The 26960-nt window shown below is 45.3% G+C and overlaps 1 protein-coding gene across 1 annotated transcript in view; it reads left to right on the top strand.

The window, feature by feature from the left end:
* CLSTN2 (calsyntenin 2) overlaps nucleotides 1-26960 on the top strand; it is a 737086-nt gene that overhangs the window by 687500 nt on the left and 22626 nt on the right. Inside the window, exons 9-10 of the mRNA XM_010858203.1 lie at nucleotides 8720-8882; nucleotides 24603-24769. Coding sequence (XP_010856505.1) covers nucleotides 8720-8882; nucleotides 24603-24769 — 330 coding nt within the window. The remainder of the gene's footprint in view (nucleotides 1-8719; nucleotides 8883-24602; nucleotides 24770-26960) is intronic.

The following is a 26960-nucleotide window of genomic DNA, read 5'->3' as shown; positions in this document are numbered from 1 at the left end:
AGGTCACCAGGATTCCAGGTGTTTGATACAGATATGGCCTCATCCCCATGATCATGATCATGCTCCAGCTTCCTAACCTGGACTCTCATCACCTTTTTCTAGAGGAACCAATTCCACTATTGCTGGCTTATACTGTAATCATTCATTCATTCAGTAATTGTAAGTGGCCATTGTTTCCCTTAGACCATACCTTTAGAAACTCACAGTCTTTTATGGGAGGGAGTCTTACTCATGTGGTGGAACCCTAACTGCCTCAACCCCATCCTAAAGTGATGGGGTTCACTCACTTTCAAGACAATTCCTTTCTGGAACCATGCAATCTGTCTTTGTGCAGTCAATTGTGATCAGGGAAAGAACCCTAGAGGAGGAATAGTCTCTTTCCTGATTGTCAAGTTGAAAACACATGCTTCCTGGCCTGTTAAAATATTAAACTTTCTCTGTACACAGTCGCTTACAACCCGCAACAGGCAGACCATGCCTCAAAGGCTCCAATCTGAGCCCCAAGGCCCTGACAGATGTTAGCTGTTGGGGAAATTCAGGATGAGAATACCTGTAGATGAATTCCATGGCATGTCCTGGAAACAAAAACCAGGGAGGAGGGGGAAAGCTGGGCTTGAGAGGCTTTTTGTTTTGGGGGGTGTGAGGGAGTGCTCAAATGTATGATCAGAGGCAGGAAAGCTTCCAGCTGGGGCAGGAGGGATGGTGAGAGGGGAGGGTATATAGAGACAGGAGCATCTGGTGGACAGCAGGAAGGCACTGGTAGAAATCTTCCTGTTTTGTTTGCTGTCACATTCCCAATTCCAGGGAAGTGCCTGGGACATAGTGGGCACTCAGTCTGTGTTGAATGAACTGAATGAATCTCACAGGATGTGTCTTCTGAGATTTTTGTTCCAGGCGATATTCATAGGTGCCCCAAGGGCTTCCCAGGTGGTACATAGGTAAAGAACCTGCCTGCCAATGCCAGAGATACAAGAGTTATGGGTTCAATCCTTGGATCAGGAAGATCCCCTGAAGTAGGAAATGGCAACCCACTCCAGCATTTTTGCCTGGGAAATCCGATGGACAGAGGAGCCTGGGGGTCTACTGTCCATGGGGTTGCAAAGAGTTGGACACGACTGAGCGCACACACACACACACACCAGAAAATAAAATAAAGGACTTCAGAAAATTTGGCAAACTGACTATTTTATTCCCCACAGTAGCACAGTAAGTTCTCTGCAGCAGTGGTTCTCAGACTTATCCTCTCTGAACCACCTGGAGGGCCTGTTAAAACACAGACTGCCAGGCCCACTCATCCTCAGTGGTCTAGGGTAGGGCTTGAGAATGTGCATGTCTAGAACTTCAAGTTCCTAAATGTTTCAGCTCAGGCTGCTATAACAAAATACCACAGATTGCCAGTTTAGACAACAGACGTTTGTTGTTGTTGTTGTTGTTCAGTCACTAAGTTATGTCTGCCTCTTTGCAACCCCATGGAATGTAGCACGCCAGGCTTCCCTGTCCTTCACTATCTCCTGGAGTTTGCTCAGACTCATGTCTATTGAGTCAGTGATGCCATCCAACCATCTCATCCTCTGTTGTCCCCTTCTCCTCCTGCCTTCAGTCTTTCCCAACATCAGAAACTTTTCCAGTGAGTCAGCTCTTTGCATCAGGTGGCCAAAGTATTGGAGCTGCAGCTTCAGCATCAGTCCTTCTGATGAATATTCAGGGTTGACTCACTCCCACTTTACTGAGAGTAAGATTTCTGCCCTAACCTCTGACTCTCACATGAATTCAGCCAACCCTACCTCTGTGGGGCTTTGCAGAATTTGCCAATCAGCCCCAGGCTGGGCAAGAGAAGCTTTGTCCTGGTTGAGGGACTAATTGAAATGCACCTTTTCATTGCATGGAAATGAGGCCCATCAGTAAGACCTGGAAGTTAAAGGATCTCCCCAGGATGTCTTGCTGGGGTGACACCAGCTGATCCAGTAACCTGATCACACAGGCAAAAATCATATCATGGTGCCAGGGCACGTCTTATCATTGCTGCATAATAAAGGTGTTCCTCTCTCCCCATGGATAAATTTAAATCCTGGGTGCTAGCAATTCTTGATTTATACTCTCTGAGCACAAATTATGAGGATGGCATTTGGGGATAGTTTTGAGGATTTGCCCAAATGTTCCTCAACCAAATTGCAAATGGGAGAAGTCGCTTTGACACAGGCCACCTTTTATGTTTCCCGCTCCCCTGGGCTCCACTGCCCTGAGTCAGCAATTGCTTTTTGACAGAAGACCCAGCAGGTGCTTTCTGAGCTGTCATAAACACCTGCTGCTGAAAAACCACTGAACTTTTCCCTGCCAATTCGGAAGTGCAGGCGACCTCCTGGGGAGATCTCAAATTGATTTGCAAATAAGAGTGGCGTCTTTGCCTTGGCTTAAGGTTACCAAAACCTCATCTTTCTAATGTTCCAAAACAGTGGCCTGGGGCCAGGTGGCCTTGCAAGTCCTCAGTGAACACGCAGTTGGTTTCAATCCTCTTGGTTCATTAGCGTTCCATTTCAGCAACCGAAGTTCAATTTTGACCTACCCTTCAAATATGTCCTGTGGGGCAGGAGCTTATGAAGCTTATGTATTCACTCTCATCTGAATCTAATATGTGAGAAGGCTGCTGCAGTGAAGAATGGCTTTCTAGAACACAAGGCACTTACTTAAATAAAGTAACACACTCCTTAGCATGGTGTACAAGCGTCTCAGGATCCCAGCCCCACTGCTTTCCACCAGCCTCACCTCCAGCCACACATACCTGACACAACACTGGTTGGAAAGTATCTTTCTATCACGCACAGAATCCATCTCTCTTGATTGCTTTATCAAATGTTTCATTTTGCTGTAATCTTTCTTCCAATTCACTAACTCTGTTGTCGGCTTTCTTGATTTATTTCAACAACTATGTCTTTTATTTCTGAAATTTCTCTCTGGTTCTTTTTCAAACCTGCCGTCCCCTATCTCCTTTGCAGTTGCTCCATTTTCTCTGGTTCCTGGAATGTGTTTCATCATTTGTTTTGTCTGCTTTCTCTCATGCATGCAAAGGATTGTTCCCTCTATGTTTTATCAGTTTTCACTCTCCGTTCATCTCCAGCAGGAATTGTCCTGCTCATGCCCTGGGTTGGGAGCACATGTCTCTCCAGAAGTTTTGAATATGTCTTTCCTAAAGGCCTAAAGACTTCAAAGATGCATTTTTAAAGTAGAGTCTAAGCTCTGAATTTCCACATCAAGTGGGCTGTTTACACTTGAAGCGAATGTGCATGCTCAGGAATGGCTTGGAGGGGTAACATCTCAGAAGAGATGCTTACCAGAGTGATTGGCTGGCTTCCCCAGCCAATCAATGTTGGCAGTTGTCCCAAGACCCAGACTTCAGACAGTCCCAGACTTTATGCAGACATGCCAACTTGAGTTTTCTTTGCACAGAAGACCTGAGTCATTCCTGATTCCTGTGGGCTTTGAAACCACAGCTGATAGGCTGAGCCTTTCTCTCTTATTTTTGTTTTATATTGTTGCTGTTGTTGTTATAGTTTATGCAGCATCTCAATGTGTTTGGAAAAGGGAAGGAGTTTCCATATCTGTTCATGTTGAAAATATGCTCTAAGTATTTGGAGTACTTTGTTTTAGCTCAATTCACACAACAACCCCATGATGTACATACTCTTATTACCCTTACTCTACAGGTGAAGGAATTAAGGACCAGGAAGCTTTAAGTACTTTCCTGAAGTCCAGAACATGGTTCCCCAGAAATTCCTAAAGCCAGTGTGATACCCACCCTGTGACCCCTAGGCTCACCCTACAAGGACTCCCCGCCCCCTCCTTGGTTGCCCTGCCCACTGCACTCTGTGGCTGCCTTCAGCCCCAGGGCAGCCCCTCACTCTGTCCCACCCACACTCATACCAAAGCTTTATCACACTTCTTCTGCTACATTTGGTCCTCTCCCCCTGCTGAAATGCCTTCCATCTTACTGTAATGTCAAACACACTTTCTCGACCTTTCCCCTCTCTAGTACATACTGTAAATTCTAAGGAGAAACGAGGGTGGAGTGGTGAGAGCAAATGAGAGAAGCATCTTCGGAATTTGGCAGTAACTTAGCTGGAGGGAGGGACAGAGGGAGGAAGTCAAAAGCAGTGCCCAGTGTACTGGCTTGGATGACAGATTGGATGAGGGAGCATTCGCAGAGGCGGAGGACACAAGACAAGGAGCAGGCAAAGCTGGGCACAGGGCTCTTGGGCTCAGTGTGGGGCATGTTGAGTTTGAAGTGCCTGTAGGACATCTAGCTGACCACTCGGGCAATCTGACACGTGAGTCCGTCACTCAAGAGAAAAGTGTCTGGGACTTCCCTGGTGGTCCAGAGGTTGAGAATCCACCTGCAAAGGCAGGGGACATAGATTCGACCCCTGGTCTGGGAGTATCCCACATGCCAGGGGGCAGTTAGGCCCGTGCACCACAACTACTGAGCCTGCACACGCTAGAGCCCATGCTTCACAAGAGAAGCCTGCACACTGCAACTAAAGAGTGGCCTCCATTCGCTGCAACTAGAGAAAGCCCACAAGCAGCCATGAAAATACAGGGCAACCAAAAAAAAAAAAAAGTAAAAGTAAAAAATAATTATTTTAAAAAGAATAAGAGATAAGTATGTGCTCAAGACCCTGATTTGGCAGTGAGCATGCCAAAGATGCAGTTTCGATCTTTGGGTTGCGAAGATCCCCTGCAGAAGGAAATGGCATTTCACTCTAGTATTCTTGCCTGGGAAATTGCCTGGCAGAGGAGCCTGGCAGGCTACAGTCCATGGGGTCACAAAGAGTCGGGCATGACTTAGAAACTAAACAACAACAAGGGAGGATTAAATGGTACAAGGAAGAGGAAAAGCTGCTTTGACACTGAGTAGCATGTTCCAAGATTGATTGTTGCTATGACTACCATCTTCCTCAGGTCCTCAAAGATTGGTACCTCATACTGCCTATAGAAAAAAAAAAAAAAAGCTGTCCAAGTCCTAGGACCTCAGTTCCAAGCTGTCCTTGTAGCCTCATCTGCCACTCCTCACCTTTCCCAAACCAATGTGACTGTGTCTGTGCTCCTTCCCTCCTCACAGGGCAATCAGACACCCACCCCCCTCTACCATGCTACCCTGGTGCCTCACACAATCTGTGGGCATGAGTCACAACTGTTGCAAGCCTTTTTGTCAATTCTGTCTGAACTGGAAGCTCCATGAGGGCAGGTGCTTTCTTTCCTTCACAAAGCAGGATATGCATTTAGTAAATGTCCACAGGACTGAATGAATGAGTGAATCTCCATTCATCCCAAACCTATTATCTTTTTTTTTTTTTTTGGCAATAGGATTGATGAATGAAGGATTAAAAGATTGTTGCTCCATTTGCCTGAATGTTTTCCTTACCATCTATTCTTAATGGAGCCTTAGTAGTTCTAGTCACCCTACTTGCCACTTTTCCCAGCCAGAAGTTTGGATCTCACAGTGCATTGTGTCTTGTCTGTAAGACTAATCTCAGTTCCCATTTCATTCGAGTCTCTTGTGTATTTGATACCTAACCACCACCACCCCTGCCCCAAATTGAAAATCTAGAGTAAAGCACATACCTGACAAGTTCTGCATTCCACACAGCCTCTAGTACACTCCCTCACACGTTGGTTTGTAGGTAAATGCATCACACATTGAATAACTATGTTCAAAAATACCTGATTTCCTGAGAAAACCAACTCGGAACTTCCCATGTGGCCTTTTCTAGGCCATTTAGACCAACTCTTGGCAGCCTAACTTCCTCCCCTCTCATGAGAGGCTTCTCCAGTCTCCAGCTCACCCTAGAGTACCACCCTGCTCCCAGCCCAGATCTCCTTGGCGTTGTTCCTGCTACCCACCCTGTAAGTGATGTGAAAGAAAGCAAGCCAGAGGACCCAGCCTCCACCCAGCTTTGGCAGACATGGAGTACTATAGAGTCAACCAGCACATGGATTCAATGTGGCCATCAGGCCCAAGAGCATGGCCACTGGAAGTGGGGTGATGGTGACCTGGGCAAGGGAGCCCCCTTGTGCTGCCCAATTGACTTTTGTGTTCTGTCTACATTTCAAAGGGCATGAGGTGTAGAGAGGGTTACTGCACTTCCACCTGCCCTTTTCCCACCCTGGACTAGTCAGAGGTTTCCTGATGCCTCAGAGAATATCCTGGGGATGGGGGTATTCTGACTAGCCATCCTTGACTTGCATCCTGGACTGCAAGTCCAGGATACGTTGGGCCTCCTTGGATTGGAAGCTTCCTCATTCGGAACTCTCCCTAGTTTCTCATTCTTCTGTTGCCCCCAGACCCTGTCTCCAGGTTTTCCTTTGTACCACACCTATACCCCTAGGTCAGGAGAAGGCAATGGCAACCCACTTCAGTACTCTTGCCTGGAAAATCCCATGGGTGGACGAGCCTGGTAGGCTGCAGTCCATGGGGTCGCTAAGAGTCGGACACGACTGAGCAACTTCACTTTCACTTTTTCACTTTCATGCATTGGAGAAGGAAATGGCAACCCACTCCAGTGTTCTTGCCTGGAGAATCCCAGGGATGGGGGAGCCTGGTGGGCTGCCGTCTCTGGGGTCACACAGAGTGGGACAAGACTGAAGTGACTTAGCAGTATACCCCTAGATCAGCCTCACCTGGGTCCCAGACCTACCCCCAGACTCCTGTACCCAGTCCAGTGTCTGATCACAGGCATCAAGTAGGAGGGGAGTATAAATCGGGTTAGGACCTCTAGTGGGATATACGCAGTACTGAACTGAATACTTATGAAGCGTAACAGGATTTTGGAAGTGTCTGCCTGGAACCCTCCTGCTTACCTTTCAAGGGTCCCTAAAATATTCATCAGCCTTTATCAGGTTAATGGACTTCAAAAGGAGTAATTTTCTGAGACATGAGACAAGACAGTATAAAAAGAACATTAAGGGGAAAAAATCTTACTCTAAAATGAAAGGGAAAAGATCATTTAGCAACCCTGTTGGTGCTATCTATTCATGAGAAACAGCACATTTAATCCAGAGTGGGGTGTAAGGAGGACTTCGATGCCCTCACTTGGGGGTCACCTTCCTGCAGAACTCATCTGTCTCTGCTGCCACAGATGACAGGGGCGATGAAGACAAGAGGATGCAGAAGGATCTGAGGGGGAGGGAGTGGGGAAGAGATGGAGTCTAATGTGACTTCTAAGGCACTTGCTTGGATTGGAGGCAGGGGGTGCCATTCCCCAGCCTTGCCACCTTTTATTCTTCCTAGCTCCTTTCCCAAGACATGCCATGTTGGTTTCTAATTTGGATCATACTGCAAAGAGATCAAACCAGTCAATCCTAAAGGAAATCAACCCTGAATAGTCATTGGAAGGACTGCTGCTGAAGCTGAAGCTCCAATACTTTGGTCACCTGATGCAAAGAGCTGGCTCACTGGAAAAGTCCCTGATGCTGGGAAAGATTGAGGGCAGAATGAGAAAAGGGCAACAGAGAATGAGATGGTTAGATAGCATCACCGACTCAATGGACAGGAATTTGAGCAAACTCCGGGAGATAGTGAACGACAGAGGAGTCTGCCATGGAGGTACAGAGTCAAACATGACTTAGCGACTGAACAACAAGTGGGATTTGAGTACCTTGAGGTCAGGAATAGTGACTTTATCCTGGCTCCAAATGTCTCTACCCACCCATTAAGGTTAGGTTTTGGTTCCCAGGTCTAAGACCAAAAGTCTTAGGTACTAAAATTATGAGCAGACATGAATGTGCGTGTGCTCTGTACCAAGTTCAGCCAGGAGGACTCATTGTCATCCTTCTTTGGCTTCCCAGGGACTCTAAGGAAGGATGAAGCTGAATCTTCTTGGGAAGACTATCTGTCTCAGAATTTATTTTGCTTCAGTTGAAGGGAGCATGAGACTACAACAGCTCCTTGGGCAAGCATTAATATAGAGACAAAGGAATTGAAGGTTTTCTGTTCTTATGAAACTCCTTCTTCCTTTGTCTGTTGCTTTGTCCTTGCTCATAACTCCTAATTTCTTCCTCTTCTATTTTGTTCTTTCTTTTTCCCTTCCTCTGCCCCTTCTCTATCTTCATCTTCATTTCTATTTCCAGTCTAGCATCTTGCTTTTTATAGCACCATCCATCCTCAAGCTTTGAAAAACATTTTTGGGCTTCCCTGGTGGCTCAGAGGTTAAAGCGTCTGCCTCCAATGTAGAAGACCTGGGTTTGATCCCTGGGTCGGGAAGATCCCCTGGAGAAGAAAATGGTAACCCACTCCAGTATTCTTGCCTGGAGAATCCCATGGATGGAGAAGCCTGGTAGGCTATAGTCCATGGGGGTCACAAAGAATTGGACATGACTGAGCGACTTCACTCACTCACTCACTCACTATTGCTCACACAGAGCAAATTTAAGTTGACACCCCCACCTGTCCACCAGAACTTGCTGACCAAGATAATCTGTCCATAGTCAGATATTTACCTAATGATAAGTTTCCCAGGTGTTCCTCAATTCCATGGTTTGCTCCATCATATCTGATGTGCGTTTCTATAACCTCAGTGCATATCAGCCATTATGTTCACTGAGTTCTTTGCAATAAACATTGTTAACCTAAAGGTCTTTTCTCCCTCTTTCATAATTGGAATAAAAGTCTATTGGATGTTTTATTGCATATTCAATTTTAAGTGTTGCTTCTCTTTCTTTTCACTAGATTTGTGACAAAGAATGGCATTACTATGTCATCAATGTGGAGTTTCCTGTGGTCACCTTATACATGGATGGAGCAACGTATGAACCATACCTGGTGACTAACGATTGGCCCATTCATCCATCTCACATTGCCATGCAACTGACAGTCGGCGCTTGTTGGCAAGGTAACCCTTAGGTCCAGCCCTTCTCCCTGGCCTATCTGTGTACAGTCCATCAAAGGTACAGGCAGAGAAAAGGGCAAAGCAAGTGGTATGAGCTTCAGCCAGGAAAATATAGTATCCCCTACTAATAAAACAGGACTTAAAAAGTTAAGGATGAATCCAAGCACTAACCTTGTGTAATAATAAAGCACTTGGCTTGAGACCAGATTTTGACTAGATCAACAGGAGCAATTTCAGAATTGCCTCTGAGTTGCTAATGCATTTTATTATTCTGGAACCTTATCTGGTTTCAAACTGGGGCGGTGTAGAGAAAAGCCTGCAAGTGGAATCTGGTATAAAAAATTGCCAGTTGGCTCTGTTGCTCTCTACACTGGTCAGGAGCCAGGGATCTCTCTTTATTCCCACTCAAATTGTCTAAGATCCCGACTCTCTGTTCTGGGAAGTCACTTCCTCTGCTGCTGCTTCTCCTCCAGTCCCCAGCCCAGACTCATCGCCTCTTTGGAAGTAGGAGAGCCAGCTCTCTGAGCGTGCGTCTAGCCTTTCTGTTCCCCACTCAGATTTGTGAGCATCTTTGTCTTTGCTCCCTTTAACAGCTGGGGTTCTTTGAAGTATCAGTGAGAGACCAGAGGGGAAGTAAAATGCTCCTCAAATAAGCAGATCAGTACTTGGAGATGACTCCTCAAACTCCTGATGATGCCTTCTTTGAGGGTTACTAAGATTTGAGACCTTGACCATTTGCTGTGGGGGCAGAGGAAAAAGGTGGGTTGTGGTACAAGATTATGACTTGGGAGGACTGGCTCCCTCTAGGGGAGACATAAACCCCTCTGGGTTGGGACAAAGAGTAAATTCTGGGCAGCTCCATGCAAGAGAAGATGGCAAGAAGGGCACACGGTGCAGCCCTGGGAGCACTAGGGACAAAACCCAGGAAGGAGACAAAGCAGGAATGAGGCAACGGAAGACAGTGTATTTTTTTTTAATTGAAGTATAGTTGATTTACATTGTTGTATTAGTTTTAGGTATACAGCAAAGTGATTCAGTTATATATATATATATATATGTATATATATATACACACTTCTTTTTCAAATTTTTTTCCCTTATAGGTTATTGCAAAATCTTGAGTAGACTTCCCTGTGCTAAATAGTAGGTCCTTGATTATCTATTGTGTTTATAGTAGTGTGTATATTTTAATCCAAATTCCTAATTTATCCATTCCCCTCTTTCCTTTTTTGATAACCATGGTTGTTTTCTGTCTGTAAGTCTGTATCTGGGTTTTTTTTTTTCCCCCAGTTTTTAAATATATTTGTTATTTAACGAAAAGAATTTATTTAGCATTAATTTTTTTAATTTTTAATTGGAGGATAATTGCTTTACAATGTTTGTTGGTTTCTGCAGTGCAACAATATGAATGAGCTATATGTAATGTATATCCCCTCCCTCTTGAGCCTCTCTCCCACCCCACCCCCAGCCCAGCCCTCTAGGTCATCACGGAGCATCAGGCTGGGCTCCCTGTGTTATGAAGCAGCTTCCCACTAGTTATCTGTTTTACACATGATAGTATATATATGTCAGTGCTACTTTCTCATGTTTTTGTTTTGTATATAAGTTCATTTGTATCTCTTTTTTTTTTTTTTTTAGATTCAACATATAAGCATTATCAATGATATTTGTCTGGTTTACTTCACCTTGTGTGATAATGTTTAGGTCCATCCATGTAGCTACATATGGCATTATTTCATTCTTTTTTTATGGCTGAGTAAGAGTGTATTTTTGAGTAGAAGTCACCTACTTGAAGTCTGATGTACATCACATGACAGTAAAAATCTTCTCAAACGTTTCATAGAATGTGATAAGAGCTCCCTCAGTATTGCAGAATTCCCCAGGATATGAGGAGAGGAAGACTGTGTCATCTGACGCGAGCCCATGGAACTAGTTAGTATAGCAAGGCACTAATTCAGAAGTTGCCCAGGAATCATTAGTCACTGAACACAGTGTTAGAACAACAGCCCTCTCATGTGATTGCATGCCCCAGCTAGACGCCACAGCCAGCCCGCAGATAGTTTGGGACATAGATTGGATGCTGCCCATAAGAAAGACCGCTAAGAATGCATTTGAGTCAGTTCTAATGAGGTGGATGAAACCAGAGCCTATTATACAGAGTGAAGTAAGTCAGAAAGAGAAACACCAATACAGCACTTTAATGCATGTATGTGAAATTTAGAAAGATAGTAACGATGATCCTATATGCAAGACAGCAAAAGAGACACAGATGTAAAGAACAGACTTTTGGATTATGTGGAAGAAGGCAAGGGTGGGATGACGTGAAAGAAGAGCATTGAAACATGTATATTACCATATGTAAAATAGATGACCAGTACAAGTTTGATGAATGAAGCAGAGCACTCAAAGCTGGTCCTCTGGGACAACCCAGAGGGATGGGGTAGGGGAGGGAGGTGGGAGGGGGGTTCAGAATGCGGGGACACATGTGCACCCATGACTGATTCATGTCGATGTATGGCAGAAACCATCACAATATTGTAAAGAAATTATTCCCCAATTAAAATAAATTAATTAATTTAAAAAAGAAAGAAAGGGCCCTAATCATGTCACCATGAACCTTACCATGACTTCCCTAGCAGCCTTCAGGGACCACATCTGAGCCCCATCATCCCAGCCTGCAGTGGAAACCTGCAGAATATCTAACTTCCTTGAGTTCCTATTAATACTTTCTCACCTATCTCCTTATCTAGAGTAATACTTGTATTGCAAGGTTATTATAAGGACTTGGTGCAGGCATTTGGAGTGTGCTTGGCATGTTTCAGTTGAATGAATGTGTAAATTTGAAAACATCTGCTGGTTGTCTCCTCTACCTCCTCCTTGCACCTAAACCCTATATGGTAGATTTTCCACAAGACCTTGGTACACTTTGGCTTCTGTGATTCCAGCTTCCCCACAGCTCCCTGAATGTACTGACCTTCTCCCCTTCCCCAGGACTAATCCTCACAGACAGGCCCTGGCCAGCCAGGTCCATCTCTAGGTCATAAAGAAGGTCACTGAGCCTGGGAAAGAGTCAGTCAGAAGACAAGCATGGGAAGATGGGGCTGATGTTGTAGGAGAGAACTCATCATCCAGGCTTCTGAGCGCGGAGAAGATTTAGGTATCTTTTCTGAAAGGAAAGATAATCTTTGGTGAATTTTCAGCATGGGAGAAAAATCCCTTAAAGTCTTTAAAACTTAGCTTTTGGGGATGAGTATGAGTTCACTAGGCTGATAAAGGTAGCAACAGCATATGCCATGGCAGAGCAGCTTGATGTTGGCATGCCCAGGGTGCCTATCACTGGAATGTGCGTGGATCAGAATGAGTGGAGAGGAGGAAGAGATAGAGTTGAGACCAGACCATAGGGTGCATCTTGCCTTGTTAGGAGCTTGGATTCTCATGAATATTTACATGCTCCCTGGAGCCATGTTTTTGTCTTGGGTGGTGGTTTAGTCGCTAAGTCGTGTCCAACTATTGTGACCCCATGGACTCTAGCCTGCCAGGCTCCTCTGTCCATAGCATTCTCCAGGCAAGAATACTGGAGTGGGTTGCCATTTCCTTCTCTAAGGGATCTTCCTGACTCAGGAATAGAACCCAGGTCTCTTGCTTTGCAGGCAAATTCTTTACTGACTGAGCTACGAAGGAAGTACCCTTTGTCTTGGGAGGAGACATCAAAAGGTCTTTCAATAGGACACAGTGCTGTGAAATTGATAGTAATACAGCCCTTGCCTCGGCATGTTTCTAAGCCTTCCAAACTCCACTTATACACACATTATAAGCCCGCTGTGTGAACAGGCCCCTTTGGGACTGTAATTGTGGGGAGTTTTTCAGGTACTTTTGAGGTTGGCAAGGGAACCAGTTCCCATTTGTGAAATTTCCATTCAGGGGGTTAACAATGGGGATAGAAAATAATGTGCTAGCAGCTGCTTGCTGGGTGCTCCCGGAAACTCAGAGCTGGAACTCAGAGGCTCCAGCTCAGAGGCTGGGCAAGACTCTGCCGCCCCAATTAGTCTACTGTGTCCTGTGATTGAATTGGAAAGCCAGAGTAATCAGTGGAACTTCATTTTCATGGGTATTTTTCCAGTAATTAAAAAAAATGAGATTTCATTTACACTTAGTAAATATTGCCAGGATGGCCACAAGCAGGCAGCATATCTTAATTCTAGGGAAGGGCTTTTGAAGTCAGGATGGACCTTGCATCTCAAGAGAGTCCTTCTGTCTCTGTGTGGCTGCTGTGTGCCACCTAGCCATCACCTCTGTGCTCTGTGTCAGCGTTTTCAGGATGGAGCCAGACCCTCTCTCCTGGCCAAAATCTGTCTGTGCTGACTGAGAAACTGCTGCCTTTAGACAAATACCAGGTCCCTTGTCTCTCTCTGGGTCATGCCATGTGGGAAGATTGTTTGAAAGACTAATTAATTTGTCCTTTTCCTTAAAGTCCCTATTCATCCATTTCTAACAACAAAAATTCAAGTTCTACTCATATGTGATAAAAATTATATAATCTCCTTTGTGTCTGGACCTCTACCCTGGGTCCAGCCACCCAGGCCCTATAACTCAGTTGTCATGGGAGTGAGTCAGGAAGGCTACTGATGCGCCAGCCACAGAGATGACCCAGCAGGTGACCCTCCAGAGCACCTCTCCCCCATCACGACAACCGGAGAAGCTCTGACTTACTAATTTTATATGATATCAGAGCTAGGGTTGTTTTAATGAAATGGCTAAACGTGTTTGAAGAAGCATAGCTGTAAACACGCATTTAAGAAGGTACCACCCTGCCCCCTGCCTGAGCCTTATCTGCTCTTGGCAGAGCTCATCACTGTCGTCCCTGCTTGTGGCTCTGTCCCCAGCGACCACCTCATCTCTGCCTCTGCTGGGGACTCTCCTCCACTGCTCTGGACCTTGGCCTTCCTAGAGCGTCCAGCTTTGCCTCTTCCTAACGATAGCACCCCCTGGTGTTGGATGAGGAGGGCCTTCTACCCTAGCTCCTGGTCTGGCTGAGTCCTACCCGCTACTTAGCAAACAAAGCAGCAGGAGATAGAGAAGGGGCTAGTTCTAAAAATTAGACTCTGTTAAGGAAAAGACACAGAACCCCACTTACTTGTGGCTTTTGGGGGGGGCTGAGGCAAAGAATACGAATGGCCAAAAAAAGTAATAAAAAGGCAGAAATGATGCTGAAAGTTGCAGTAATCAATAGCATCTGTTCCTCAGACAGAGGGGAATTGGAGCCACATGTGGTCCTGAGATCTGGTGTACATTTTCAGGTCATTATTTTTGCCAGACACTAAAATTAGTACATACCTGGAGCGCATGTCATCACTTAATAAACTTGGTCTAATTTAATACAAATTCTCTTAATAAAGTCTGTGTTGAAATTATTCTGCATCCCTGGAGGTCTCTGCTGCTGAGAGAGAGGCACGTGCTAGCATAGTCTGCCTTACATTCAAGTGGAATTTCCCCAGGGCTTCATGAAGCTTGGGTCCCCCAGGTTCCACAAGGAGGCCAAGGTCTAGTTTGGGAAAACATATAAGCCATCCCCATGGCCCACACTGAAGAGTCACAATGCACCTTTGTTTATTCAAAGCTCTCAGAAACTCACCAAGAAACCAATAGTTTGACATTACCTAACCTGTGGTTCTCAGTCTTATTTCACTATGGAAGTCACTCTGTGTAGATTAGTGTTCCTGGAGCACTGTTTGGGAACCATCTCATTGGAGTTATTAATGGAGGTCTCTATCCCCCACTAAGGCATGGATTTGCAGAAAGCAAGGACTGTCTGCTCTCAAAGACTCCCCTTCCCTCCCCTTTCCTCCTATGTTATGTCCTGGAGAAGGTCAATAATTATTGGTTATTGAATTATATCCCAGTTTTGAGTTTGTTTTGACAAAGGTGTATGGCTCATGTCTGATACACAGGGGTGACTAACACAGTGTCTCTTAGCATTGTCTGTATTTAAAAATCAAGTAAAGATGATTCTAGGCCCTAGATTTCATTTGGCATAAGGGTATATTGGTCTAAAGACAACACAGATGAAATCAGCTTTAAAATTTGGTGATTTATGTGTGGAAACAGGATAACTGAGTTACAATTTAAACTTTGAATCTCATTCTAAAAGTTACATTAATTAGAAAATTTTAACAAGGGTCTTAGAGCAAAAAGGCCATTTTAATTCTGAGTATCATTTTAACTTGTCTGAGAGACACATTATGGCAGGGAGGAAAAAAAAAAGAAAGAGACCCCTGAAGAAAGAGAAGACTCCCATGACATCATCTCATCTCAGAGCTCCTTGGTTCTTGCTGGCACCAAAACTGACTGCTAGTTTTGAGTTCCTGCACTGTGCTTAGCTCTGGCTTGGCTTTTCTTTAACAACCCTATGTTGTGGCTGTGATTATCATCTCCATTTTGCTCATGAGGAAACAGACGCAGAGAACATAAGGACCTTGGGAAGGGTCACCTAGAGCCTGGTTTGCACCGAGAACTGTGTCACCCACAGCATTAATTACACTGCCACACCCACCTCTGCTTCTAGAGATATGTAGAACCAGATGGCATTTAATAGCCAAGCAAGGAAGGCCAGAAGATTCTGGAATCTACAGGCAAACCATTTGCCAGGACTCCCCGGGCTTTCTTCCCCAGATCAGACAAAGTCAAGCTGAGGCCAAAGATAATGACTGGCCCACTGGGCATCTTGGTGTAACAGGAGGGCTGAATCTAGAGTCAGAAAAGAATTCTAAACCCTTACTGCTACTGCTGCTGCTTACTTGCTCTGGGTCTTTGAAGACTGTGTCTTGCCTCTGTGCTCCTGGAGAATGGTGGAGCCATTCTGGTTGATATATAAGGGCCATTCCAGCTTTGTGAATCTAGGTGCCTAACGCCAGAGTACTGACTTTTGGGGTCATCCCATAAGTCATATGTTTCTTATGAACTTAGAACCCACCATGTAAACGTTCATTGAAAATGCTGGAAGGACAGAGACATAACAACCGAAGGATCAAGAAAGCCTGCTGAGACTGTGTCATGGCCAGCCCTGAGGGCAGAGCATCCCTGACCACCAGTCCTTACAACTACAGTTCTAAACCCTGGGGTTGTGCACAGGTTTTAAAGCCACAGTTTATGGGAGTCTATTACACACTTCACTTAGTCTTTGCATTCAGTGGGTATCTCCATCACTGAAATGAGAGAAAGCAAGATTTCCAATGGTCTCACCATTTGCATTGCTCAAAATTGATAGCTAACCATCTGTGAAATTGTGTTCATTGAGGGGCATCCCCATCAACAAGCCATGCACAGAGCAGCATCCAACCCAAGCAGGAGGGAATATGCCCCCACCCCTCCTTTCTATGTGCTCCTCAGACTAAATAGCTGTGGGAATGACAGCAAGAAAAAAAAAAAAAAAAGACCAGCAGCATCCCACACATACTTTGCAAAGGGAAGCTACTTTGTCCATTCACACAACACAGGTCTTTTACTCAGAGGAAAGTGAATATTACTGATTCTAAAGCTATGTGTATAGTTGGTGGGCCCACCTCTCAGTGGAAAGAAAGCTGAATGAAAACTCTGGCTCAGAATACCACAAGCTATGTTAAATCACTTTTGCCAAAGACCATTATTTTTCATGAGAACTGTGTTTCCCAGTAAACTTGACACAAATCACTGGGAGTTGCTGCTGAAATCATTCAGTGTCTACAGAACTCCGTGTAATTGGACATTCACCCTCAGCCTTGTATCAATCCCAACCTGTCCTCATCTTTCTGAAGCAGCCCAATTATGAGATCCTCCAAGAAATTCTGCTTGAACCCTCCCAGCCATATGTATTGTATGGCACTCAGGTCAAAAGCTTGAGAGCAAGCAAAACCTGAGTCTGAATCAGAGTTTCACTAACTTCTGCCTGTAGGGCCTTAGGCAAGTTACCTAGCTGTGAAAATATCATCTGTAAAAGGAGTTGTAGTTTAGCAGGTAAGAATCTGAATTCACAAAGAAAAAAGTCATTTTTCCACATCCATCTTAGTGTCACTTCCAGTCCCTCTTCTATCTGAGTGGGGGAGATTCAACCTTGGCAAGTTTGGAATTCTCCCATTTCTTTAGTCACTCAGTTGTGTCCAACTCTTGCAACCCCATGGACTGTAGACTGCCAGGCTCCTCTGTCTGTGGGATTCTCCAGGCAAGAATACTGGAGTGGGTTGCCATTTAGGGTGCCAGCTGATTTCAGGGGGATGTATAAGGGGCTAGGGTGTTGAGGGGCCTCCAGTCATCTTTCCATGCAGGTGTCTACTGAAACGGTGTCCATCTCTTTGATCCTCAGTCATTAATGGTCCTTCGGGGTCATCAGCGCTCTGTGTAATTCTTTGTCTTAGGGACACAGAAATACCTCTGCTGCTTCTCATACCTTGTAAAACCATGCTTGGTCCCTCTCTCCACCTATCCAGATGTGCCAGGTTCGCTTCCCCTCCCAGCATCACACACTGTTTCCAGGGTGTTCACCCTCATTCTGCATCTCTGTCATCCTGTCCATCCACCCCCCGCTGCCACCCCCTAGCCTAGAGTATCATCTCCTAGACTGGGGAAAGGCAGGTTTTTCCGCCCTCTATTTTCCAAGGATATTGAAGATACATCTTCCCCACCCTTCTAAATTTAGGACTTGAGATGAAATTGAGGAAGCAACTCAGCTCCAAGCCCCATCTTCTCTCCCTCCTGTCAACCGTTCTTGCAGCAGTGAGCACAAGACAGAGATGCGTTTAAACTGAGGGTAAGATGAAAGAAATCAGAAGAGACAGACTATGATCTCAAAAGTACTATCCTGCAACTTAAGCATTATTAAATAAAATATCCTGGGGAAGAAATCGTCATGTTTTAAGGACCCAATGTGTGTGTGTGGTAAGTTGCTTCAGTCATGCCCAACTCTTTGTGACCCTATGGACCATATCCTGCCAGGTTCTTCTGTCTATGGTATTCTTCAGGCAGGAATATTGGAGTGTGTTTCCATTTCCTTCTCCAGGGGATCTTCCCAACCCGGGGATCGAACTGCACCTCTTGAGTCTCCTGCATTGGCAGGCGGATTCTTTACCACTAGCACCACCTGTGTGTTAGTAGCTCAGTCGTATTCAACTGTCTGTGACCCCATGGACTGTAGCCCACCAGGCTCATATGTCCATGGGATTTCCCAGGCAAGAGTACTGGAGTGGGTAGCCACTCCCTTCTCCAAGGGATCTTCTGGACCCAGGGATCAAACCCAGGTATCCTGTATTGCAGGCACATTCTTTACCATCTGAGCCACCAGGGAAGCCCTGGGGACTTGATAAATCATGGCTATTATTTCCCCCCCTGATCTGTTGGATGTATTTTCTATATCATGTGTTTGGAAATTAATCATGCACTGCCTTAGGAAGTGAACTGAGCTGGCAATTTACTCTTACATTTTTATTTTACTTTTCCAGTGTCTATACTTTATTCTCCCAACTGAATGTGAGCTCCTGGAAAACACAGTCCTATCTTATCATCAGCTGAATCAAACAGAATGCTAGGCAAACAGCAAACACTTTAAAAATGTGTGCAGATCTAGCCTTAGGAATCTGTGTTTGCAAATATTTGGAGAAGGTTCTTTGTATTGGAAATCAGGTTATTTTCTTTTCTTACAATAATTCATGAGCATATGTATGTCTAAATGTTAGCAGAGAAGCCATGTGGTGTGTGCAGACACCCTAGATATTAAACAGAAAGATTTTTCAGTATATGTATCCACTCTTTTTTTAAATCCCACATCACAACCACCTCTGAGTGCAAGTATATTTCTAGTTTTTGCTAGCCTCCTATTGCACAATGCTAATTGAATTGCTTTCCTGGAGTCGTGTCATTAATAAATAGAGTGCATCGCAGGTCTAGGATTCTTAAGTCAAAAATAGAAAACATGGATGTTTTGCTGAGTGAAAATAGTGTGTAGGAAGATGTTCTGGAACCCAGGAAAGTGTAAAGGATGGTGAGTGGTGAGTGAGCAGATGAGGGGCTCTGGGTGGCAGACCACAAGGGCTCTCTCCCAGCTACACTCTATTTTTTCCAATTTAATTTTAATTGGAGGATAACTGATTTAAAATATTGTATTGGATTCTGCCATACATCACCATGAATCAGCCATAAATATACTTATGTGACCTCCATCTTGAACCTCCCTTCCACCCACCACCCCATCCCACCCCTCTAGGTCATCACAAAGCACCAGGTTGAGCTCCTTGTGTTTTATACAGCAACTCCCCAGTAGCTATCCACTTCACACATGGTTAATGTATGTGTTTCAACACTACTCTCTCAATTTGTCCCACCTTCTTCCTGTCTGCTCTCTCTGTCTGTGTCTCTATTCTTGCCCTGCAAATAGGTTCATCAGTACCATTTTTCTAGATTCCATATGTATGCATTACTATATGGTATTTGTTTTTCTCTTTCTGACTTACTTCACTCTGTATAACAGGCTCTGGGTTCCTCACTATACTGACTACATCAGTGTAGTCTACATCCACCTCACTACAACTGACTCAAATGTGTTCCTTTTTATGGCTGAGTAATATTCCATTGTGTATATATACCACAACTTCTTTATCCATTCATCTGTGGATGGACATTTAGGTTGTTTCCATGTCCTAGCCATTGTAAATAGAGCTGCAATGAACATTGGGGTACAAGTCTTTTTTTCAATTATGGTTTCCCCAGGGTATATGCCCAGTAGTGGGATTGCTGGGTCATATGGTACTTTTATTCCTAGTTATTTATTTATTTTTTTTCTTTTTAAGGAATCTCCATGCTCTTCTCCATAGTACCAGCCACACTCTATAGACTGGGCTGACTAGTACCACCAGAATGACCAGCTGGTCCTGAGTATGGATGGATACACTCACTCTCTAGAAGCCTACATTTCACCAATTACTCCTTAGATGACCTTGGCTACTTTCTTCTCTCTAAACCTGAGTTTGTTCCTCTTTAACCATAGAGAAAATGCTTACCTCTCAAGAGTTCTATGAAGGTTCTATAAGATGATGTATGTTGAGGACTTCACACGGCATTGGGCACAGAGTTCATGCCTAGTCACTGAGACTTCTTGTTGGATCTGCTGCTCTAAGTGGGAGACAAGGCAGGGAAGAGATAACCACCTGGATGCCCTGGAGTGTGGCAGTCTACCAATCAGATCCAGGCTCATACTCGTCTTCCTGCAGGGTAACAGAAGTGTTCTTTCAGTAGGGCAGGAGCATGCTGATGGCTGTGAGGGGCACCTTAACCATGAGGGCCTCGGGAGCCTAAACCCAATGACTCCCAGATTGGCTCCCCCATACCCAAAGCCATGGCCTGAGAGATCATCTCAGGTCATCTCTCAAAGTCAAACCTGTGGACAGAGCACTTTGATAGAGCCTTGTCCATTCATTTCCAATGTGAAGATGTTCTGGGTAGCGTGAGTCAAAACAGATTAAACCGTTAAAGATGGATGCCCAGCTCCCACAGCTGAAGACATCCTGCAGTAAAGCAGTGAGGAGGTCTACTCAGGATTCACTCAGCCTGCTGTACCCTCCTGGCTCTGCCCCCCTCTCCAGGCATTGCCTTAGTTGTCCCTGGTCTGCTTGCAGGATGGCTGCAGCCACTCTCAGCCTTCTATCTTTACAGAATGATCCCCAGGGAAAGAGAGCAAGAGTAGGTTCCAGAAACCTTCTAGAGAGAAGATGGAAGCTCTTGTCCCAGAGGCTGCCAGCCAGCTTCTCTGCTCATCTCATTGGGTTAAACTTGATCTCCTGATTATCCCTAGACCAACACTTGTGGCTTTTTGGATGCCAAGTGCTGATTGGCTTCACCTGGTATGGCTAATCCCAAGTCCATGCCTGGTTCAGTCACTGGAGCAATGGAGACAAAACAGCCTGACTGAAAGTGAAAATGAAAGTCACCCAGTCATGACCGACTCTTTGCAACCCCATGGACTATACAGTCCATGGAATTCTCTAGGCCAAAATACTGGAGTGGGTAGCCTTTCCCTTTCCCAAGGGATCTTCCCAACCTAGGGATCGAATCCAGGTCTCCTGCATGGCAGGCAGATTCTTTGCCAGCTGAGCTACAAGGGAAACCCAGCTTTGACTAAATAGAGGATCTTCCTGACTCAGGGCTCTAACCTGTGTCTCTTGTGCCTCCTACACTGGCAGGTGAATTATTCATTAGCTTTGAATAAATAGAGTCCATCCCTGGAACTTGAGTCAACCCCCCAAACTTCAGTGCTGCCATTGCAAGAGGGCAGGAGTGAGGTGGATGCTGGAGAGATACCACAGGTGCTACTCTGCTGAGGCATCTCCTTCAATCCAGCCAACAATTAGGAAGTGTCCACTGTGTGCCAGACAGCATGTAGGAGGCCCAGTAACACCGGGTCAGGGGCTCGTGTTGTTGAAAGGGATAAATAAGCGCATGTTGCAAAGTGCCTGCAACAGTCCTCCGTTCCCCTACTACCTGCCCAGTATTGTCTTCATTACAATGAATCATGCATGACTGCTCCCTTCCAACCAGGAGACAGACTTAAATAAATTCTAGCAATGTGTGAGGATGGGCAAGAGTAAGCCACCAGGTGGCACAGAGCAGAGAGATCACTTAGGAGTAAGCAGAAGCCTGGCTTCAAGAAGCTTATAGCCCAGTGGTTCTGAACCTTGACTTCATGTTTGATTCACTTAAAGGAGATAGACAGATGAATGGACAAAGAAGGTGAGGTATGTATATAAATACACATATATTAATATAATGTTATATATACATGTATATATGATTTTGAATCCACCTGCCAATGCAGAAGACACAAGAGATGAAGTTCAGATCCCTAAGTCAGGAAGATCCCCAGGAACAGGAAATGGCAACCTGCCATAGTATTCTTGCCATGGAAAATTTCCTAGACAGAGAAGCCTGGTGGGCTACAGTCATGAGGTCACAAAGAGTTGAACATGACTGAAGAACTGAACAAACACACGCACACACACACACACACATATATATAATGGAATATTTCTCAGCCATAAAAAGAATGAAATAATGCCACTTTGCAGCAACATGGATGGACTTAGTGAAGGAAGTCAGAGAAAGACAAATATAATATCGTTTAAATGTGCAAGCTAAAAAAAGATACAAATAAGCTTATTTACAAAAGAGAAAGAGACTCATAGACATAGAAAACAAACATGGGTACCAAAGGGGAAAGAGGGGTGCGGGGGGAGGGATAATTTAGGAGGTTGGGATTAAAATATACCTACTACTATATATAAAATGAACAACAAGGACCTACTGTATTGCAAAGGGAACTATACTCAATATTTTGTAATAACCTATAAGGGAAAAGAACTTGAAAGGAACATATATATATATATATATATGTATATGTGTATATATATATATGTGTGTGTGTGTGTGTGTGTGTGTATTTATAACTGAGTCACCGTGCTGTACACTTGAAACTAACATGACATTGTAAATCAACTGTACTTCTATAAAAAAAAAAAATGTCATAACCTCTGTGGGTGGGATACAGCACCAGAATCAGTTTATTCTTTTTTTTTTCTTTTTTTTTTAAATTTTATTTTATTTTTAAACTTTACATAATTGTATTAGTTTTGCCAAATATCGAAATGAATCCGCCACAGGTATACATGTGTTCCCCATCCTGAACCCTCCTCCCTCCTCCCTCCCCATACCATCCCTCTGGGTCGTCCCAATTATTCTTTTAAAGATTTCCCAGATGATTAAAATGTGCAGCCATAATTGACAACCACCCCTTATAGGCTCTTGAAGACATGAAACACACGTACATTAACTAACAACGCTGAGTTCTTAGAGGTGCACTGAAATGAACTATCTGTGTTCCAAGGCTCAGGGCAGGGAGAAGGCAAGGTGAGCAGAGAGCTTGAGGGGCCTTGGAGAAGCAGTGGGATCTTCCTGACCTGAGCACTTTAGAGGCGGTATCTCAGTGTGGGGAGGAATGGGTGAGAGCAAAAGTATGTGTGCAAACATAGAGGGTGTGTCATTCTGGACCCAATCAGAAGAGAGAAACCACACAGTAATTTCAACAAGAAAATATAAAAACTCACTGACTGTAACAGAGCACTAGAATAATGAAGCAGCTAAGAGAGAATAATCTCTTAGCTGCTAAGAGAGAACTCTGAAGGCTATAGGAATGCAGGTATCAGGATGCCCATTCCCGTAAGATTGAGACAGGGCCCCCAGTGGAGAGTCCTCTGCCACCCAGGCTGAGGTCCAGACTTTGCTGACACAGCATCGCTCACTCATGGGCAGAGAAGTCACTGTGGTGTTACTCTGGCAGAACCTTCCAGAAACCTGCCCTCCAGATGCTAGAGAAACTGATGAGGGGGCCACTGAGGCAGCACAGGAGAACCAGGAGGCAAAACCCAGAAGTGTCCCCTACAAGTGAGTGCAGGCTCAGAAAGGCTACAGAACCTCCCACAGAGAATTAGCAAAGCTAGAGTTCTGCCCAGATCCATCTTTCCTGCACGTTGGCTACCTCTCTGAACAAACTGAAGTACAAGATCAAAGCTCAGGTTGTTGACGTAGGCTGCCCCTGGATGGAACAGTGTTTGTGTTCAATGAAGTCAGTGGGAAGGGGCTCCTGGAGGAGCTGAGGCTTCCACTGGACCTAAAGGGGCATTGATATTAGGGAACTTTGGGAAATGAGGGAGAGAATGGGAGGAGGCAGCTTCCAGGCTGCCTTTGCAACACAAGCCACACTGAACAATTTCCCCAGCTGAAGAGCTGACCTGGGCACAGACAGTAGAAGGACACAGGTGAGGGGAAGAAGGACAGAGGTAGAACAGAATCAAGGAAGCCCCTATATGACAAAGAACTTGGATTTGAGCAGATATGAAATCAACTCCATGAGAATCAGAGCCCAGGGACTCAGGGTTCTAGGACCTGTCAATCGCATGCCAGCCTTTCAGTGAAATGAAGACAGGGTAGCAGATGCCAGCTCTGCAGTCACACAGACCAGAACCAGAGTGCCAGCTCCAGCGTTTCGCTGTATGTCCTGGGGCAAGTCCTTCTACCTTTCTGAGTCCCAGGGCTCCTTGTCTGTCATTTGGAAACAATGATTCCTCTTTGTAGGCTCACCCCGATGAAATCCCCAGCAGACAGCCTGACACACAGCACGTCTTTCATCACTGGTAGATTCCCTCTCCCCTGCTTTGACTCTGTAGGCACTTTCTGTCTTCTAAAACAGGAGTCCCCAGCCTCCAAGAATCTAATGCCTGATGATCCAAGGTGGAGCTGATGCAATAACAATAGAGATAAAGTGCACAATAAATTTAATGTGCTTGAATCATCCTGAAACCATACCCCTCTTCCAGTCCATGGAAAAATTGTCTTCCACGAAACTGGTCCCTGGAGCCAGAAAGCTTGGGGACTGCTGTTTTAAAACATTCTGTGCCTCTGAAAGTAAATGTTTTAAATTCAAAGTTCCAGAATCCTAAATAGGTGCAGCTGGGGAGTGCCAAGGTCTTGGCAGCCAATAACATCCTCTTGACATTCTGTGTTCACAACTCTGCACTCTCCACTTGGAAGGAAAAACTCAGGTTTAAGGGACACAATCACTGCATCCTTGGCTCCATGGCCGGATGGCACCATGAAGCAATGTTGCCTGCCCAATCTCCACAGGGCAGATAATGGTGCTTCTTTATCTTTTAGGAGGAGAAGTCACCAAGCCACGATTTGCTCAATTCTTCCACGGCAGCCTGGCCAGTCTCACCATTCGCCCTGGCAAAATGGACAGTCAGAAGGTGATTTCCTGCCTGCAGGCCTGCAAGGAAGGGCTGGATATCAATTCCCTGGAAAGCCTGGGCCAAGGAATAAAGGTAAGAAAGGAGCCAGCCTAGCCCCCGGTCAGATGGTGCTTTGTGAGGGGGAGGCACCCAGCACCAGTGCACTCCTGGAAGCCGAGTTGTTCCTTGCCACGTGACACAGAGACGGTGCCTGGTGAACGTGTGGCCACAGTGGGGAGAATCATGACCATGACTACACAACAGACTTTGTGCCATCTCCTGAAATTCCTTGATGAAGCCTGAGGATAATCAGTTTGATGCACAAAAGCAGGCACATGTTCAATGTCTACCTGAAGGGAATTGTCATATTTCACTGTTTACCTGGGTGGTGGGCTGCTTTGTTGTTTATTTGCCCAAAGGAACTGAGGGACCATGCAATCATACCTTTCAGAAATACAAAAAAAAAAGAGTAGAATTAAAAGTTTGGACCATGGACAATATGAATTAGCACAGAAAGTCATCCTGGTGTGGGGTGGGATTAGAAAGCAGATGCTGAGGTCATTGGGTCCTCCATTATTAAGTTGAAGCCCAGACTGGGCTCCAGGCAATGTCTCCCATCAGAGAGAATACTAGCAGATTTACGATTTTTGTCATCCATACATGATATAACTAAAGTGATCCCAGGGAATCCCAGCTACATTTTGAGAAAAGCTCCTCCTGGGGGGGCAGGATATGGCTGACTGTCCTCATCAAGCCCCTCAACCCCAATGGGCAGGGATAGCGCTGGCCTCACCTGGATCAGGGAGCACGTGCCAGCCTCAGGCCTCAGGGTCCTGAGCAAATAGAGGGGTAAACATCATCACAGCCTGTGCTCTATCATAGCAGATCCCAGTGGAAGCAGGCAGTCCCTTGGCCTCTTCTCTGGGAGTCAGGGTGGCCCTCGAGCCCTAAGAAGTTTTCCCAAGGAGGCAGTGACCAGAGCAGAGGTTTTCCACTGCTTCCCATCTGTCCCCACTCAGCATTATCCATGGAGCTGCCCTGCCTTTCTGTCCCTAGCCAGAGCCCGAGGAGTCACACCTCCAGCAGAGGAGCCTCCTGTTTACGTTCTTAGTGGCCAACGGCTTGTGAGGCTGTGATTCAGGCTGGCCTTGAAGGAACCAGTGGTCTGGGTACATTATGCTTCTCTTTCTGTAGCAGTCACTTCAGCAGACATTCCACAGACAACCAGAGAACAGTTCTGGGCAGAGTAGAGGGAAACAGAAGTGAATGGTCCAAGCTTACTGTCTTTAGGAAACTCAGTAGTCCAAGCAGATTCCTGTAATTTACAAGCACCAACATTTACTAAGGGTCTCTCAGGTGCCAGGCACTGTTCTAAAAGCTTTATGGATTTAACTCCCTTAAGTCCCAGGTAACCCTATGATAAAAAGAATTATACCATGAATATTCCCATTTTGCACCTGAGGAATGGAGGCATGGAAGAGAAAGTTTCTAAGGATCTCAGAGTAAGTAAAGAGAGAGTCAGAATGTGAACCCAGACAGCTCTGCTCCAGAGCTTCAGAACCTGGGGCATGGGCAGTGAGGGAAGGCTCCTTGGAGGAATTCGACTCCTCAGGCAAATTCGGTCTCAGCACATTGTTAAGGATGAGTAAGAACCAACCAGGAAAAAGGGAGGGAGTGGTGAGGGAGAGGGCAGGGAGGTCATTCTAGGTGGAAGGTCAGTGTTACAAGTACCAAAGTTGCAGGAAGAAAGCTAGAAAGAGACCAGAGAGGTGGGCAGAGGCCACATCATGGGGCCTTATTCAGTTCAGTTCAGTTCAGTTCAGTCACTCAGTTATGTCCGACTCTTTGCGACTCCATGAATCGCAGCACTCCAGGCCTCCCTGTCCATCACCAACTCCTGGAGTTCACTCAGACTCACGTCCTTCGAGTCAGTGATGCCATCCAACCATCTCATCCTCTGTCATCCCCTTCTCCTCCTGCCCCCAATCCCTCCCAGCATCAGAGTCTTTTCCAATGAGTCAACTCTTCGCATGAGGTGGCCAAAGTACTGGAGTTTCAGCTTTAGCATCATTCCTTCCAAAGAACTCCCAGGGCTGATCTCCTTTAAAATGGACTGGTTGGATCTCCTTGCAGTCCAAGGGACTCGAAGTGACTTTGGAGCCCCCCAAAATAAAGTCTGTCATTGTTTCCTCTGTTTTCCCATCTATTTCCCAGGAAGTGATGGGACCAGATGCCATGATCTTAGTTTTCTGAATGTTGAGTTTTAAGCCAACTTTTTCACTCT

The sequence above is a fragment of the Bison bison genome, unplaced genomic scaffold, assembly GCF_000754665.1.
Source record: "Bison bison bison isolate TAMUID 2011002044 unplaced genomic scaffold, Bison_UMD1.0 scf7180017864384, whole genome shotgun sequence".
NCBI classification, from domain to species: Eukaryota; Metazoa; Chordata; class Mammalia; order Artiodactyla; family Bovidae; genus Bison; species Bison bison.
This window is presented reverse-complemented; position numbering and strand designations above follow the sequence as displayed.